The sequence below is a fragment of the Nicotiana tabacum genome, chromosome 11, assembly GCF_000715075.1.
Source record: "Nicotiana tabacum cultivar K326 chromosome 11, ASM71507v2, whole genome shotgun sequence".
NCBI lineage: Eukaryota > Viridiplantae > Streptophyta > Magnoliopsida > Solanales > Solanaceae > Nicotiana > Nicotiana tabacum.
The window spans coordinates 32,276,962-32,294,725 of NC_134090.1; the positions used below are offsets into that span (position 1 = coordinate 32,276,962).

The window sequence follows — 17,764 nt, forward strand, 5'->3', positions numbered from 1 at the left end:
TGTCTCTTTCATCTCAAAACTGGCTTATTATATCTTTAGTCAGTGAAATTTTGAAAGAGAGTGAAGCACATAACAAAAGTATGAGCATTCCAGAAGTGAAAGAACTGTGCACAGATGTTGTCCACCTTGTACAGAACAGCACTTTAAGTTTTAAGGCAAGCTAGCCATTAATGTTCCAGCAAGAGGCCCCTCATATGGTGACTTGACACAAAATTCATCCATGAGTATATTATAGCAACTCAAAGCTGTGTACTGCCCGAGAAACCAAATCAGAGACTTTCTACAATGATAAGGACTGAAAGTCTGAAATACTATGGAAACAAATAAACCTTTGTACAAATAAACCTTTGCAAGTACCCTCCACTTCCAACCAAGAGGTTGTGAGTTCGAGTCACCCCAAGAGCAAGGTGGGGAGTTCTTGGAGGGAAGGATGCCGAGGGTCTATTGGAAACAGCCTCTCTACCCTAGGGTAGGAGTAAGGTCTGCGTACACACTACCCTCCCCAGACCCCACTTGTGGGATTATACTGGGTTGTGGTTGTTGTTGTTGTTGTACAGAAAAACAGTCATAATGGTATAAGATCCAAATATAACAAAACAGGACATGGTTACTACTTAATACTTACATCAAGCACTAATAACATCTGAAATTTTTGTTTACAGCCAAATCATTAATTTCCCCTGACGCATAAAGATCGCCAGAATAAAAAGAAAATAATGGTGGTTTGTTTACCATTATTATGATTTGGTATCAGGTTGATAAAGAGTTACAATGAGTAAATTACATGCTGCTTGGCCAATGACTTCCCCAAGTACAAAAGTTTATGATGTGAACTGTGAATGAAGGAAAAGATGTTTCTCCTAGTGGAATATTGAAGAAAATAATGCCTTCAGGCGGAAATATCCATTCAAAGTTTCAATCATCAGTTTATCATTCACATTTATCTTGATGAATGTTATGGCTTTACCCATTATTTTTCTAGTTTCTTTTCTTCTTCAGGATAAGCTATCTTTTTTCTAGTATTTATGTCTCCTTTTTTTTTTGGGTGGGGTGGGTGGGGGTGGGGGAGGAGGAGGATTGGAATGAGGATGCAGTACAAGAGCACACAAAAAATGGGAGTTGGAGTGAGGGTGCAGGATTTTCTCAATATATGAACACACGAAATAACTAACTTTCACAAAGCCAACATGCAAGTAATACCCACTTAATCTTTATTCATACAAGAAAAACCATTAGGATGGACCATTACCAACATAATACAACAGAAACCCAGACAAATGCTTCAGTCTGTCTACCAAAATTTTGTGGCAGAGTGACAACATATTGATAAGAGAGTACCATAAAGGTCTCGAGCTTTGAAAAACCTATCTTGCTAAACCATTTGAAACTTCATAAAAAAGCTGCTCAATTCGCAATAGCTTTCTAGCCAGTAATCATTGTTCCAGCCCCTTCATCAGTGAGAATCTCAAGGAGTAAAGAATGTTGAAGCCTTCCATCAATAATACTTGCAGTCGTCACCCCTTGAGCCAAAGACCTGACGCAACAATTCACCTTAGGGATCATCCCACCAGCAACCTTGCCATCATCAGTCATCTTCTTCACTCCTTTTATGTCAATCTGCTTCACCAAACTCCCTGGATCATTACGGTCCTCCAGAATTCCCGCCACATCTGTCAGCAAGATTAGCTTTTCAGCTCCAAGAGCTGCTGCTAACTCACCTGCTGCCGTGTCTGCATTGATATTGTAGGATTGACCCGTCTTGTCAGCTGCAACAGAGGCGATCACTGGGATATGATAATTGTCAATGAGCGGCCGCAGTACACTAGGGTCCACACTAGCAATGTCCCCAACAAAACCAAGTTGATCAGCGTTCGGGGAGGGACGTGCAGTTAGCAGGTGGCCATCAATCCCTGATAACCCCACTGCAGTTGCCCCAGCCTTGTTAATCAAGGAAACCAAATGTTTGTTGACTTTACCCACCAAGACCATCGAGACAATCTCCATGGTCGAGGCATCAGTAACACGAAGGCCATTCAAAAAGTTGGGTTTGATTCCCAATTTACCAAGCCATTGGTTGATTTCAGGACCGCCACCATGAACAAAGACAATGCGCATACCAACACAGGAAAGAAGGACAAGATCAGCAATAACAGAGGCTTGAAGAGCCTCAGATTTCATGGCAGCCCCTCCATATTTCACTACAATGGTCTTCCCCCGAAATTTCTGAATAAACGGTAATGCTTCCGAAAGGATTTTCACTCGGGTGGCTGCAGGGAAAGATTGAATTTCAGGTGCAACAATCGACTCCAAGGAAGTCTTAACACATGATGCCTGAAAAGGGTTGTTAATAGTTTTTCTATTGGATTTGATGAATGGAACAGATTTTGGGAAAATGAGACTGTTGGAATCTGGAAAATTGGAGGCTTTTGAGATTGGGGAAGAAAGTGGGAGGGTTTTAGCCAACATCCTCTAATCCCTTATACTTCCTCTCCCTTTCTTCTATTATATGTAATATGCTGGGGAAATGTGACACTATAAGTTCCTAAATACTATTTGTTTAATTAATGGGGTCAAAGCATCAAGATATCTGCAATTAAAACAAGCCATTTATTAGCATTTGAACCTCAAAAGTGTGTGTGTGTGAGATAAAATAAAAAGTATCCTTGAAAGATCAGCACAATTGAGAAAACCCCAAAATATCATTGGAAAGGAATAGATCAGATTAGATAAATAAGCTAATCAAAACAAGCCACTGGTCAGCATTTGAATCTCAAAAGTATCTCATACAAAAATCAGCACAATTGAGGAAAAAAACCCAAAAACATAGTTGGACAGAAATCATTGAAATTAGATAAATAAGCTAAAAAATTTAAATAATAACTTGACAACGAACACCCAATAGATTCATCATTAAAAGCAACATTTATTTAGTTAAAATTTTGAAGAACACTTCACATTAGCACTCTAATTGGCATTTCATCAAACAGGTAATAGAAGTAGAATAAGAGACATACATAGCGATTCAGCAAATCCCCAAAATCAAAGGGTAGAAGAAGAAAAGAAAAGGGTCAACATACCTGGCGTCTGTGTGTGTGTGTTCGGGGGGCGCTACCAACAGAAGCTTTAGGCAGAACTAAATCTCCGCGTCACAGATTGTATAGAGCAATAAATAATGTATCTTTTATTTTAGGTCTGAATAAATAATACGTATATTATCGACAGTGTAGTAGGTGGACACGTGACTATTCTACTAAATGCCAAAACTTTTAAGCCCAACAATTGCAATTCTTATAAACAAGAAAAAGAAGAAGAGAGAAATGGAATTAATGTGTTTGAAAATGAGAAAAATGAACAAAATAATTGTTAAGCAACACTTCTTTGTTCGCTGGTCAAGCACCTCTACCTAAATTGAGGTTGAAGGTTCGAGCCTCTGTTACACCTTGTGTATTTGGCGTTATCATGCTGTAAATGGGATAATTCAATAGGAAGATAATTTCTATAAGATATTTAAATGATGCGATAGTTATACGTTAAGATTGGAAGTCATTTGAGTTGTGATTAAAAATTCGATAAAGATCGCGCGCAAGTTACGGGTTTAAATTTCACTGGAATTTGGATAAAATGTTGATGACCTTTTCTCTCAATATACTGGGAGTTATGGTGTGTTCTACCTACCGAATCGAAGGTCTATGAGTCTAGTTTCCAACGCAACAAACCGTTCGCTAATACGACTTCAGAGTAGAGAGATATTAACATTTTCGTACAGGGATGCACACTGTTACGGGAACAGTGTGCCTAGTCGGTTTAGTCAAAATTTCTTTATTTAAGTCAATTTTTAAAACATAACCCCTGCGTTTTATCCTCTCCAAAACAGAACCAAAAACCTAGGGATTTCCTCTCAAATTTCTCCCATCCATCTAGCCAAGCATAACAACAATTTAGTCATCCTCAAGATGGAGAACACCATGGTAGCTTCGGAATCGTGAATTCTTCGGTGTTTCACTTTTCATAGCAAGACTCCGCCTTGAAGTAATTTCGAATTTTGAGTAATTCTGGTCACATAAGGTATGATTTAACTTCCTCTTTGATCTTTGTAAACTTCTACCATAAGAACAAAGTTTCTTGCAACATGGGACCTAATCTGCGTCAGATTATCAACTGAATCTATCCGTTTTCTAGTCCCAATAATAGGATTAGTCTTATTACAACTCATCCTTTGAAGACATGAAACGTTCATTAACTATGTTTGTTTACTTGTGCAGATTAATAAATTAGTAAACCACATGTTTCTTTTTGCTCATAAAATTATAAAACTTTCCCTATCTAAGAACTACTTATTAAAATGTTCATACTTGGAATGTACTACTTACTACTATTTTGTTGGGGCTGTTCTATATGGATTTATTGTGTTATTTGGATATGTGAAGACATGTATGGAATCATGTCAATGAGGAGATGTAGTAAAGTAAAATTTGGTGGTGTGTTGGGGGAAAATTAATCTACAAAAGAGTCTACAAATTCATGGCCACAAGTTGTTCGCGTAAATGTCTAAATGAAGAATTATTTAAGCTATGAGCTTGAATTTGATTTTGAATGGTTTGTATTATGTAGGAAATCATTCCTAAGGCTTTTGAGGTCTTGGAAACAGTATATAACTCCATCGACAAGGTATGTAGGGCTTTCGCTATACTTTTCTGCATGACTAGAATTCGAATAAACGTTTATCGAATTGTCTCGTCGGATTCGAGTTATTTCACCTTCAACTTATAAAGATGTTTAGACCTGATCTTTTCTCATAGATTGCTTACTCTAGAGGATATCTATGAATTCTCGGATTTCCTTGTTCCTTGCTTAAAAAGAACTAGAGCCTTTTTACTCGTTCTCTTTTCGACGTTCATATAAATCATGAATAAGTAACATTTACTTCAAAGGTACTCATAATACACAACTCTCATGTTCTTAGTACTTGTTGGCTCGTAGTTGAAAATTAAATATATTTAGCCACAACCATGATAGTCGGGGAATAATGATGATAGACCACTTCGACTCTTCTTATAATACGTCTTTTAAGGTTGGTTTCGCATTGCACCTATATATTTTATGATTTAGTATATGTATGTATTTACTTTCATTACCGAGCCGCATTATAGACGGCCGGGTATGACACATATTGTGTAACCACTGATCAGTTGGGATTACCGAGCTTCACGTGGCCGGGTACGATTCTACCGAGCCTTTATTATGGCCGGGTATGTTATGGATATTATAGCCCCACAGAGGGATTTATTATTATATAATGTGATATATTATAAGTAGCGATAGTGAACGACGGTGTCACGAGCATACATTTATATCCATGTTGAATTTTAGTTTCCTACCGAGGCTAGTTTCAGAATTCAAATTATCTCTATGTCTCTTCTCTTGTTAATTACATTTTTCATGTTACACTTGTCGCCCTACATATTCAGTACATATTTCGTACTGACGCATTTTTATGCGATGTGTTCATGCCCACAGGTTCGAATAGACAGAGTGGCGTGCCTCCTCAGTAGGACCCCCAGGATCAGCGTTGGGTTTCGCACTCCACTTCTTCGGAGTTGCTGACTTTGAGTCCATAGGTACTATTACAGATGTATATGTGTGGTTTTGGGCATGTCGGGGGATTTGTCCCGCCCTGTTGAGATTGTCTTACACTCTTAGAGGCTTGCAGACTAGCGGTCATTGTATATATATATTTTTCGTATCGCCCTATCGGCCTTCTGGATAGCTGTTATACTGTTGTTACAGCCTTGTTGGCCTAGTTTATATATATATATGTCGTGTTGGGCTCTTCTACCTGCAGGTTATTATATTTCGGATCATATCTCATGGTTGGTTCGCTCGGGCCTTATTATATTTCGGATCATATCTCATGGTTGGTTCGCTCGGGCCTTCGGGCATAGGGTGCCAGCCGCACCTCCCAAGGTTGGGGTGTGGCAGCCTCTATACGTTATTTATTAGTTAATAAATTAGCAAGCAATAAATAATAGAATATTACTCAGTTGTTAAGTTAAAAGGTTGATTTAAATTTCCTAGTCAATAAACATTCTTTTAATACTACTTATACTTCATACTTTTCTCTTCAAAGAACTAGATGATTATTAAGTTTGGATACGATAGGAAGTTTTTCATTATGAGTTTATTTGATCACTTATCGAATGATAACCTATTTTATGACGTGATACGCATGAAATGCACGCATGAGTTATTTTATGAGTTATATTTATGAGAAAGATTAATCATTTATCGAGTGACAGGCTCACTCTTTCCATTTTGTTTCTTTCGTAAAAATTGCACGGAGTGCCTTATTTATTGCCGCTATTTAATCTGTACTCACTTTTTAATTTATTTTTAATTAGTAACCAAAATTTAGACAACCGAACACCTTTCTCCTCCTCCTCCTCCTCCTCCTCCTCCTCTTCCTCCTCCTCCTCCTCCCCCTTCTTCTTCTTCTTCTATGTGAAAATAAAGATGACGATAAATTTATATGGTGTTTGTGAGCATATTTTAAGGTGTTTTATGGTGGTGAGTTGTTGTGGCGCTTTATGTTTTACTACTACTTAGGGTTTCTTCTTCTTTTTCTTTTTCTTAATTGCAAAATGAGTTTATTAGATTTATTGTTGTTTTGGCAAACTGATGATTGAGGTGTTCTTGATAATATTTGAAGGTTATGTTTCAAATTGAGCTTATTTGGAATAGATTTAGGTGTTAAATCGTATATTTGATTGTTAAAATCCGAAGAACAAATTTTTGTTTCTGCACAATTTGCACTTCAAACCTATTTGGCCTTAAGTGCATGAAATCATTGGTTGCACTTCAAACCTATTTGGCTTTAAGTAATAGGTCTGAAGTGTAATTTTTTCACTTCAGACTTATTTGACCTTAATTAAGTGCAAGAAAATATTTGTTGTACTCTAGACCTATTTGGTCGTAAGTGCATCTTAAGTGCAATTTTTGCACTTTAGACTTAATTGGCCTTAAGTGCATTGCACTTCAAATTTTATTCTTTTTAACTTCAAACATGATAAGTCTCAATTTAATCCTAAAACAGGTAGGCTTGTAAAGTTTTGTGTAAAGTGGGTGTAACTTCAATTGAAACCCCAAAACTGCATATAAATGCAAATACCCTTGTTTCTTTCGCGAGGGGGGGGGGGGAGATTTGCAGCCGTACAGGCTGCTGCACTGTACCATCTGGTAGTAGTACAACATCACAATTGTAGCTTGCTAAGGCCAAACTAAAGGATACTTTATTACATCACCCTTGATGACATCACACACACATGTTATCAACATGAGACAAGGGATTTCATCTCCCTAACACATGCAAATCAAAAGATAATATTCTCTCAAGTGCTAGCCATCACCTCTCTCAAGAACAAAGCTGCTGCAACCTCAAGGACCAGATCCAAAGATTGAAGATATCTTAAGTCCTTAGGTTTGTTGAGTCTTTGTTATTTTATTCTTCATTTGTAATCCTACACTACTTTTAAGAAGTGTCTTTGTAGGACAGATTTAAACCACTGTTTGGTTTAGTTTCTTGACTAGAGTTAGTCAAGTTTTGTTGCTTTATAATAGAGTTATTGCAAAGGGCTTACAATAGAGTTATTGTAAGGGGTAAGGGATTAAGAGTTTAATTTTTAGATTGACTAGAGTTAGTCAAGATTTGTTGCTTTGTAATAGAATTATTACAAAGGGCTTACAATAGAATTATTGTAAGGAGTGAGAGATTAAGAGTTTAATTCCTAGATTGCAATAGGTTGTCATCTCAAGTTTGCTCGGTTTAGTGGAGTTGAAATTCTACTAGGGCAGGTCATAGTTTTTAATCCCTTGAACAAGGAGTTTTTCACGTAAATATCGCGTGTTCTTTATTTACTGCTGATTTACTATTGGAACAGACAGATAACCTGGTTCTCTATACTATTTGGTTTTACAGTCTGTTGCTTACCGTGGGAACTGATAGAGAATCTGATTCTCTATACAATTTGGTGGACTCTTAGTTTCTATCAATTGGTATCAGAGCATGTTCTTTCTAAAAGGTTAACACCTAGAAAGGATCCTCATCATGGCTGCTCCACCAAACTTCGAGGAAGGACAATTAACCTATAGTCCCCCAAGATTCAACGGCCAATACTATGGTTGGTGAAAACCAAGAATGCATGACTTCATTATGGCTGAAGACTCCGAGCTTTGGGACGTGATTTGTGATGGTCTCTTTGTCCCTATGAAGGCTATTAGAGAGGGAATAAAGACTGTTCCAAAGACAAGAAAAGAATACAATGGTACTGACCGAAAAGCTGTTGAGAAGAACTTCAAGGAGAAGAATATTCTTGTGTGTAGTATTGGACTAGACGAGTATAATCATACCTCGGCATGTGAATCTGCCAAGGAAATCTGAGAAGCTCTTCAAACGGCTTATGAAGGGACTATTCAGGTAAAGTAGTCCAAAATAGATATGCTTACAACTGAGTATGAACTCTTTAAAATGAAAGAGGATGAGTCCATTCAAGAGATGCATACCCGCTTCACCTCCATAATCAATGAGCTTTATTCACTTGGTGAAATCATTCCAACCAACAAGTTGGTTCGGAAGATACTCAGTGTTCTACCGGGTTCCTGGGAGAGCAAGGTTAATGTTATTACTGAAGCCAAAGACCTGTACAAGCTAACTATTTACGAGCTTATTGGAAATCTCAAAACTTATGAGATGAAGAGAAAGAAGGATCTCAAAAGAAGAGAGTCTAGGAGGGAGAATAACATGGTTCTCAAGGCTGCCAAGAAGGATTCAAGTAGTGATGAATCCGACATAGAGTATCTCACTCATAGGTTCCAAAAGATGATTTCAAAAAATGGTGGGATTCCAAAGAAAGGAAGTTCTAACAAGAATTTCAAAGGAAATGATTGTTGTCATAAATGTGGAAAGCATGGACACTTTATTAAAGACTGTCCTCTTCATAAGCAGGATCATTACAAAACCAATACTGAAAATATGGCTAATAGGAATCAAGTCCCTGACAAAAAGTTCAAAAGAAGAGATGCTGCTGACAACATAGTGAAACAAGCCCTGGCTGACTGGGAAATTCCTCCGGTGAATCTACCGGACCGAAGGAAGAGGTCTCCTGTACAATCTCTGGCCTAAGAATCTTCCTGTACAATCTCTGGCCTAAGAATCTATCTCTCCCCTACTTCATCCCAGCATAAGGGAGTCCTACACTTGCTTCCATAGAGTGCCTCAAAAGGTGGCACGCCTATACTCGCATGAGAACTCTTGTTATAGGCAAACGTAACCAAGGGTAGATGTCTGTCCCAACAATCTCAAAAATCAAGGGATTACCTCCGTATAGCCTCTCATGTCTGCAAGGACGGGAACGAGTGGAATCAATGTGTTCCAATTTCTGGCCTTGCACCGACCATCCAATGGACTATGGACTAAACGGCCACTGCCTGAAAGGACTATGTCCAGGGGACCCCCCCCCCCCACAAGGTACATCTCGCGCCTATGGGCCACTATAACTATCCAAGAATACACTCGAAACTGGATGGATAAATAAACCCACCCGGTGGACGACCGAGCAGAAAGGTGAGATGACCAATGAGATACATCTATGATGGTTGCAGACAATGGATTTTCAAAATATGAGTCTATCTTTGTACTCATGGCTAAATCTGATGATGATGAGGACAATGAGGAAGATGAGGTAATTTTTCTTGATGTTCAAAGAAATTTGAAAACTTACTCTAAGAAAAAAATGACGTCCTTAGCAAATGTGTTGATTGATGCCTATCATAGCCTTATTAATAAGAAAAATACTTTAATAGAAGAAATTGGTGACATAGAATAAGAGAGGGATAATATGGTAGTTTTCATTATAGATTTGAAAGAACAAGTGGAAGAAGTAACTAGAGAAAATAACTTATTGAAAAACCAAATGAAAAAATGGATGGACAATACTAAGGGTAAAAGAAGTGGCTAGTGAGGCTCAACTTGAGCTTGAGAGTGAGCTTAAGAAAGTTAAAACAAGTCTTGTTGCTGAGCTTGAAAAGAATAGACAACTTCAGGAGGATTTGAAAAGGGTTAAATATGATCTTGATAAATCACTTAATTGTACCTGGTCCTCTGATGTAATAATGTCTATGCAAGAGTAATGGTAGAAACAAGCGAGGAATCGTGTTCCAAAAGGCTAAAACTTCCTATAATCCCCATAGCAAGTATGTAATCATGGCTGATAGTTTGTTGTGTACTCACTATGGTCAAACGGGTCATTACAAGGACTTTTGTAAAACTAAAATTTAGACTTTGCAGAAAAACAAAGGCTTTGTTGAAAAGAGGCCTACTGTTGAGGAACCCGGTTCCCTGAAAAGAAAATATGTGCTGCCTGCATAGGCAACAGAAGTTTGATCCACCCATTCTATCATTATATGGGACCCAAGCTGGCTTAGGTTCCTAGGTCTAATCATTGATTTCGTCTGCAGGCTGGAGAGAGAGGTAGCAGTCAAAAAATGATACATGAATAATGGCTGCTCTAAGCATAAAACTAGAAGAATGAATGATTTTTTCTCACTCTAGGCCTTCTAAGGTGGGAGATTGTCCTTTAGAAACTGCAAGAAGTCTATATTCTTGGTGTTGGCAAAATTGACAAAACACTCTCCCATGCAATTGAAAATATGTACTATGTGAATGGCTTGAAATATAGCTTGTTGAGTGTGTCTCAAATATGTGATCAGGAAAAATAAAGTGAAGTTCTTGTCCAAATCTTGCACTTTCACCAATCTTAGAACCAATGAAATGGTATTGATAGCCAAAAGATTCAAGAACGTCTATGTTGCAGACCTTGATTTACTGAATGGTTGTGATATAACATGCCTAAGTGTTATTGATGATGATGCAGAGTTATGGCACAGATGATTGGGGCATGCGAGTTTTTATTTGCTGAACAAGTCGGTTATGGAGGACCTGGTTTGTGGGCTGAAGCATTCAACATTGCTTACTACTTGATTAACAAATACATGATCAGGTCCCTTCTCGAGAACTCTCTCTATGAACTGGGAGAAATTCCAAGCTGACTTACCCGAGAGCCTTTGAATGCAAAATGTTTTGTTCTCAACAGTGGTGGCAAATGGTCACATAACAAAGAAGATGAAGATGGAGAATTTACAAATGCTCATGATGAGGCTATAGATATTGCAGATGGAAAGACTGATTTGATGAGTCAATTCAAACGAAGTGATTAAGGAGATGCAGCATAATCTCCAAAAGGCACAAAGGAACCTGGTCCCTCTATTACCTCGACTGAAGCTGAACATAGGGTTGTTGATGCTGCATTAGGTACTTCTAATGCAAAATAAAGGAGTGGAAGTCATAATTTTGTTGATGTCAATGATGTTTCAAATATGGAGGAACCTGGTCCTTTAAATTCTGAAGTTCAAGTATCCAACTAGAAGCAAAAGAGTTCAAATCCCTTCAAAATATAATCACATCCTTAGACTTTGGTATTCAACCTAGTTCTAAGGAAAGGAACATGTTTGCCCTCTCAGCCTTCTTGTCTCAAACCGAGCCTAAGAACATCAAAGAAACATTGAAAAATATTAACTGGATAGCTGCTATGCAAGAAGAACTCCCATCAGCTGAGAGGAACAAAGTGTGACACCTGGTTTCTAGGCCTTCAGACAGAACATTGATTGGAACCTGGCCCAAAAGACCCTCACTTGAAAGCTACCAAGGGAATTTTGAGGTATCCTAAGGGAACGCATGACCTGGTCCTCGTCTATTTTTCAGGAGATACTTTTGACTTGGTTGGATATGCTAATGCTGATTATGTTGAATATCTGGTGGATAGAAAGAGCACATCTGGAACGACACATTTTCTGGGGTCATGCTTGATCTCATGGGGTACAAAGAAATAAATTGTATGGCTCTTTCTACAGCTGAAGCTAAATACCTAATTGATGCTTCTTGTTGTGCTCAAATACTACAGATCATGCAGCAGCTGGAAGACTTTGGTTTGTTTTCTAATTGCATACCGTTGCTATGTGACAATAACGGTGCTCTCAACATGGCCAAGAATCCAGTTCAACATAAGAGAACAAAAAACATTGATGTGCGCCACCATTTTCTCACAGACAATGTTGAAAAAGGGCTCATCTGTATGAAATTTTGCCGCACAGAAGACCAGGTAGCAGACATCTTCACCAAGGCATTGAGCAGGGAACACTTTGAAAGAAATTATCTGGAGTTGGGGTTGATCAAACTTAACTAAAGACCTGGTCCCTCGATGATTGGCTATGTTAAGAAGGAAAGGTACAATATTAAAAAGTATTTTTTGGTGACATCTAACTCAAATCTATAATGTTACAGGTGTATATACATGACAGTTTCAAGACAAAACAAGTAAGAGTGACATTGCACTTCTAGGAGTTTTTGCTCAAATTTTCAAAAACCGTCAAGGAACCTGGTTCCTATGACTCAAGTTAGTAGTTTTTTAAATACTTATATGCCTTTTTAAACTGCTAAATTATAATGTCATTAATTTATTCCCGTCTCTCTCCAAAATTTTGAAGTCCAAAATGTTAAACCTTTTCTAAACTGACCCGTTGGCCCAAAAACCCATTTCCTTCTCTCACAACCAACCAAAATCAAATTCTTTTCTTCTAAAGTAAATCAACCTTATCTAAAAAAGAATCCTTCTCTCCAAATATGCCAGAAGTGAACCCAACTTTGTCACCTTCCAAAATCCTAACTCCATCTGAATCGAAACCTAAGAAGTCTTTGATAGATTTTGATGAGACTTTAATTTAAGAACGGGGTAGATCTAATATTCTAGAGAGTGAGGCTGAAATTGTTGTTGGGTTTGTAGAGGACTTGAAGGATGGAGGAACCGGTGAATGTGCTGGAAAAGGGGGAACTAAATGAAGGACATGGTCCCTCAAATCCTTCTTAGGATGTTAATTCTGATGATGATCTTTTTCTCGTGAGTTCTATGCTTAAACAAACCTCCAATCCAGTAAAAAGGATTGACGAAAAGTAGGCTGATTGATGATGAAGTAGTGTGACCTACTGATGTGATGATTGTGGAAGAGAGTATGAAGTAGAAAAATCTTCACTTGTGAGAAAGAAATAAAAAAAATGAAGAAAAGAAATTTGGATGAGAAAGATGCAGCAGATGATAAGGGTGAACAGATTGAGAAGAAGAAGAGGGAGACATGGCCGCTTTGGGACAGAAAGGGTAGTGTAAGTGAGAAACATGGTTCCTTACATAAGTAAAAGGTGGAGTTATCGGGTTTGGAAAGGTAGAAGACTCTGAAGTCTCAAAAAGTGCTATTAGGCAGAATGTTGACTCTAACATTGCTGAAAAATGGAGGAACTTCTTGACATTGTTGAGTTCCAAAAATATAATCACTTCTTTGTTCCTCCAAGTCCCAACTTTTATGAATAAGAAGTAAAAACTTCTATGTTGTATGTGATACTCTGATGCTATATGTGCATGGGACTGAGTTTGTTCTTGATGAGGAGAAGCTTGAGGAGATTCTTGGTGATCTGATTGATGGTTCAGCCTGCTCAGATAGATTGAGAACCAGGTCCCCGTGGACCCTTGTCAGAATAAAATGCTAAGTTGAGGATGAGAATGAAAGATCAAGGAAACAGGTGGAGGACCTAAGAGAGAAAATGATCATTGATCAAATGATTGTGAATGAACGAATTGACAAGCTAATCAAGGCCTTATCCCCTTACTTTTCTTCCTGCCTAGTGATCCATGTCTTTCACTTCATCAAAATTCCCTCAAATTCCTATCTTCTTTTGATCCCTATGGTTGATGACATTGGTACTTTAGTTGTTTATATTGTCATATTCTGTATTGTTGAAACTATTGTGCTTTTGTTATAAATATTCTTCTATGGGCAATCACTCTATTTTATGCAATGACATTCACTTGTTGTTCTTGTTATTGTTTATTCTGTGTTGCCCCAGTGGCATGAGTTAATGTTGCTGAACTTCTTTTTGGTTGTGTTTCTTCTGTTATTCTTTTCAATGATGCCAAAAGGGGGAAGTTACATAGGTGTCAATAGGGGGAGGAACAGAAACGAATTGATATGTTGTGTTGTGCAAGAAAGATAGCTCTGCTTCGTAGGGGGAATGTTGTTGATAACATGTTAATTATAGGTCTGATCCACAGGGAAACATGTGAGGAATCTGGTTCTCAAGGGGAATATCATTTAGGTTTGTCATTATTAAAAAAAGAAATTGCTCTAAGTTACGTTGTTTCATGTTTTGATGATAACAAACATTCTCAAGGAACCGGCTACGAACCAGATGTGATTACTACATATATGGAATCTGATTCTCAGGGGGGAATATTTTTTTTGGATTTGTCATCATCAAAAAGGGGAAAATTAATAAGTTATGGTATTTTGTGTTTTGATGATTTGCCAAACAGTCTCGAGGAACAAGTTGTGATCAATTCCTTAGGTTTGATTCTCGGGGGGAACAATATGGAGATCTGGTTCTCAGGGAAATATCAATTCTAAGTTTTTCATCATCAAAAAGGGAAAAATTGATAAGTTATGCATTTTTTGTTTTTATGATTTGACAAACTTCATGAGAGAACCAGATAAGGAAATTGATACAATTAGTTCTCTTGCGTTCAGAGTAACTAGTCAGATGTCTGGTTCAATTCTCAATGAAATCAGATAAGGGAATAGTAGAGGGAACAAATATGGATCAATTCCCCTGGTCATTGTACAGTCAACTCTACAACTGTAAAAGCTGATGCACTGTACCGTCTGGTAGGCTGCTGCACTGTACCGTTTGGTAGGCTGCTGCACTATATCGTCTGGTAGCAGTACAACAACACAATTGTAGCTTACTAAGGCCAAACTAAAGGACACTTTATTATATCATCCTTGATGACATCACACACACATATATTATCAACATGAGGCAAGGGATTTCATCTCCCTAACGCTTGGAAATCAAAAGATAACATTCTCTCAAGTGCTAGCCATCATCTCTCTCAAGAACAAAGCTGTTGCAACCTCAAGGACCAGATCCAAAGATTGAATATATTTTAAGTCCTTAGGTTTGTTGAGTCTCTATTATTTTGTTCTTCATTTGTAATCCTACACTACTTTCAAGAAGTCTCTTTGTGTGACGACCCGGCCAGTCGTCTCATGAGTTACCGCTCCGTTTCCCCCATTTCTGCTTCTTATTGCTTTGATTGTCGGTATTATGTGTTATCGGATTGGTTGGCTCGGGTTCGGAAAGGTTTTGGTGAGGTTTGAGACATTTAGTCTCTTTTGAGTAAGCTTAAGTTGGAAAAGTCAACCGGATATTGACTTATGTGAAATAGGGTTCGGATGTGAATTCCGATAGTTCAGATAGCTTCGGGAGATGATTTGGGATTTAGGAGCATGATCGGAATGTGTTTTGGAGGCCCGGAGTAGATTTAGGCTTGAATTGGCAAACTTGGAATTTTGGCATTGTCCGGTTGATAGGTGAGATTTTGATGTAGAGGTCGGAATGGAATTTTGGGAGTTGCAGTAGGTCCGTTGGGTCATTTGGGATGTGTGTGCAAAATGTCAGGTCATTCAACGTGGTTTGATAGACTTTTTGATCAAAAGCGGAAATTGGGAGATTTTGGATTCTTAGGCTTGATTTCGATGTAATTTGGTTGATTCGATGTTGTTTGAGGTATTTTGAAAATTGTTATAAGTTTGTATAGTAGTATATGACTTGGTTGTGCTTTTGGTTGAGGTCCTGGGGGCCTCGGGGTGATTTCGAATAATTGGCGGAAAGTTTGGAATTTGGATGTAGCAGCTGAAGCTAAGTCTGCTATGACAACCGCACCTGCGGCTAGGGGACCGCAGGTGCGGGCTCACAAAAGCGGAGATGGAGCCATAGATGTGGCGAAGAGGAGGATCAGCTGGAACTGCAGAAGAGGCTAAGGGAGCGCACCTGCTATAGCGCAGGTGCGGGCAATGTATCGCAGATGCGGAAAATGGCTCATAAGTGAAAACCGCAGATGTGGTGTCTTGGACCGTAGAAGCGATACCGCAGATGCGGTGGATTGACTGCAGGTGCAGAATCCCTGGGTAAGAAAGTATATAATGTTTGCTTCGCAAATTTTTGCTAAGTTCTCCATTTTTGAAGACGGGAAGTGAGCTAGGGCAGTGAATTTCAAGGGGAAAAGGAAGAGTATCAGTTGGGTAAGTTCCCTAAGCTTCATTACTTGAGTTTATGATCATTTTTCCATTATTTAATCATGGTATTAGTGGAAATTAAGGAAGAAAATTGAGGGATTAGGGCTTGGTATTGGAGACCTTGACTCGAGGATTTGAGGGGCCATTTGTGGTTGATTTTGGAACTTTTGATATGAATGAACTCATGGGGTGATAAGGATTTCGTTGATGTAAATTTTATTGGATTCTGAGACGTGGGCTCGGGGGTCGAGTTTTGGTTAATTTCGGGATTCGTGTTATAATTTGATTACTTTCGAGTGAGCTTTGTTCCCTTAGCATATTTTGATGGTTATGTTCTAATTTTGGTTAGATTTGGAGCATTCGGAGACCGATTCGAGAGGTAAAGGCATCGTGGCCTAGAGATTGGACCGGATTGAGATGAGTAATGATTGTAAATGCTGTCGTGAGGGTATGAAACCCCGGATTTCACATCGTTGTGCTATTATGAGGTGACACACACGCTAGATGGCGAGCGTGGGGTCGTGCACCATTGGGGATTGTGACTTAGTCCGTCCCGTGTGACTGTTTTACCACGTATTTGACTGAAAACTATTTGCTATCATCATGTTTTGGGCTGAATGTCATATTTGGGCCTCGTGCAAATTGTTTTGGACCCTTAGGGGATTTTTACTGCTATTCCTCATTGTTTTGACTTTATACTGTACTTAGTCATGCTATATTCTACTTTTTTTATGACTCAGCCATGTTTACTCTATTTTGACATCTTAAATGATATTTTGAGCTGAGCATCATATTTTACGCTACCCTAGTGGCTTTTAGAGATTTCTGACTGAGTAGGGCCGATGGCCTATATTGTGAGGTTATTGAGCTGATTCATGATTATAAGGACGAGGGTCTGAGTTGTACGCCACGAGGTGGCTTGATATGAGGCCGAGAGCATGTTTGATTATGCCACGAGATGGCTTGATATTGTGCTTTGACCGTAAGGGGCCCCTCCCGGAGTCTGTACACCCCAGTGAGCGCGGGTACCCAATGTGATATGTGATATAGCCAGAGGGGCTGATGTTGTTCCATGTTATTGCCCGAGGGGTGGAGACGAGTGATTGTGAGATAGCACGAGGGGTTGGTTTTATGTGTTTATCTTTTCTCACTATTTTTTTCATTCACTCGTTTAACTGTTAAAGGATGTTTTAAAGAAACTTATACTGAACTGAGGTGTTTTAAAAGTTTTCACTGTTTTATTGCATTATATTGATTTTACACTACCTTGTTTTAGCATATCGCTGTGTTTTACGTGTTTTCTTATCTCTCACCTGCTTTTACTTTTATTACTTACTGAGTTGGAGTAAAGTTTTACTCCCTGCACCCTGTGTGCAGATTCAGGAGCTTTGGGTCCCGCCACTGAGGGTTGATTGCTCTCAGCAGGCTATTCGGAGTCCACTAGGTAGCTGCTTGGCGTCCGTAGCCCAGTGTTTCTCCCTCCTATTTTATTTCCCTTGTTCTGGTTCTATAATAGACTGTATAAACTCTTTCA

The 17,764-nt window shown here is 38.6% G+C and overlaps 1 protein-coding gene and 1 long non-coding RNA gene across 2 annotated transcripts; one reads left to right on the top strand and one right to left on the bottom strand.

Annotated features, from left to right (window-relative positions):
* Window positions 1–1,188: 1,188 nt before the first annotated feature.
* LOC107803486 (uncharacterized) lies at window positions 1,189–3,216 on the bottom strand. The gene is made up of 2 exons (XM_016627226.2): window positions 3,078–3,216; window positions 1,189–2,587 (listed from the first exon to the last, which is right to left on the bottom strand). Exon 2 carries the CDS (start codon window positions 2,464–2,466, stop codon window positions 1,423–1,425), a length of 1,044 nt encoding a protein of 347 aa, XP_016482712.1. The 5' UTR covers window positions 2,467–2,587; window positions 3,078–3,216; the 3' UTR covers window positions 1,189–1,422.
* A 666-nt stretch (window positions 3,217–3,882) lies between these two features.
* Window positions 3,883–5,806, top strand: LOC142166510 (uncharacterized). Its single transcript, XR_012696914.1, has 3 exons — window positions 3,883–4,065; window positions 4,612–4,668; window positions 5,518–5,806. It is a non-coding gene; the product is annotated as an uncharacterized LOC142166510 (long non-coding RNA).
* The last annotated feature ends 11,958 nt before the right edge of the window (window positions 5,807–17,764 follow it).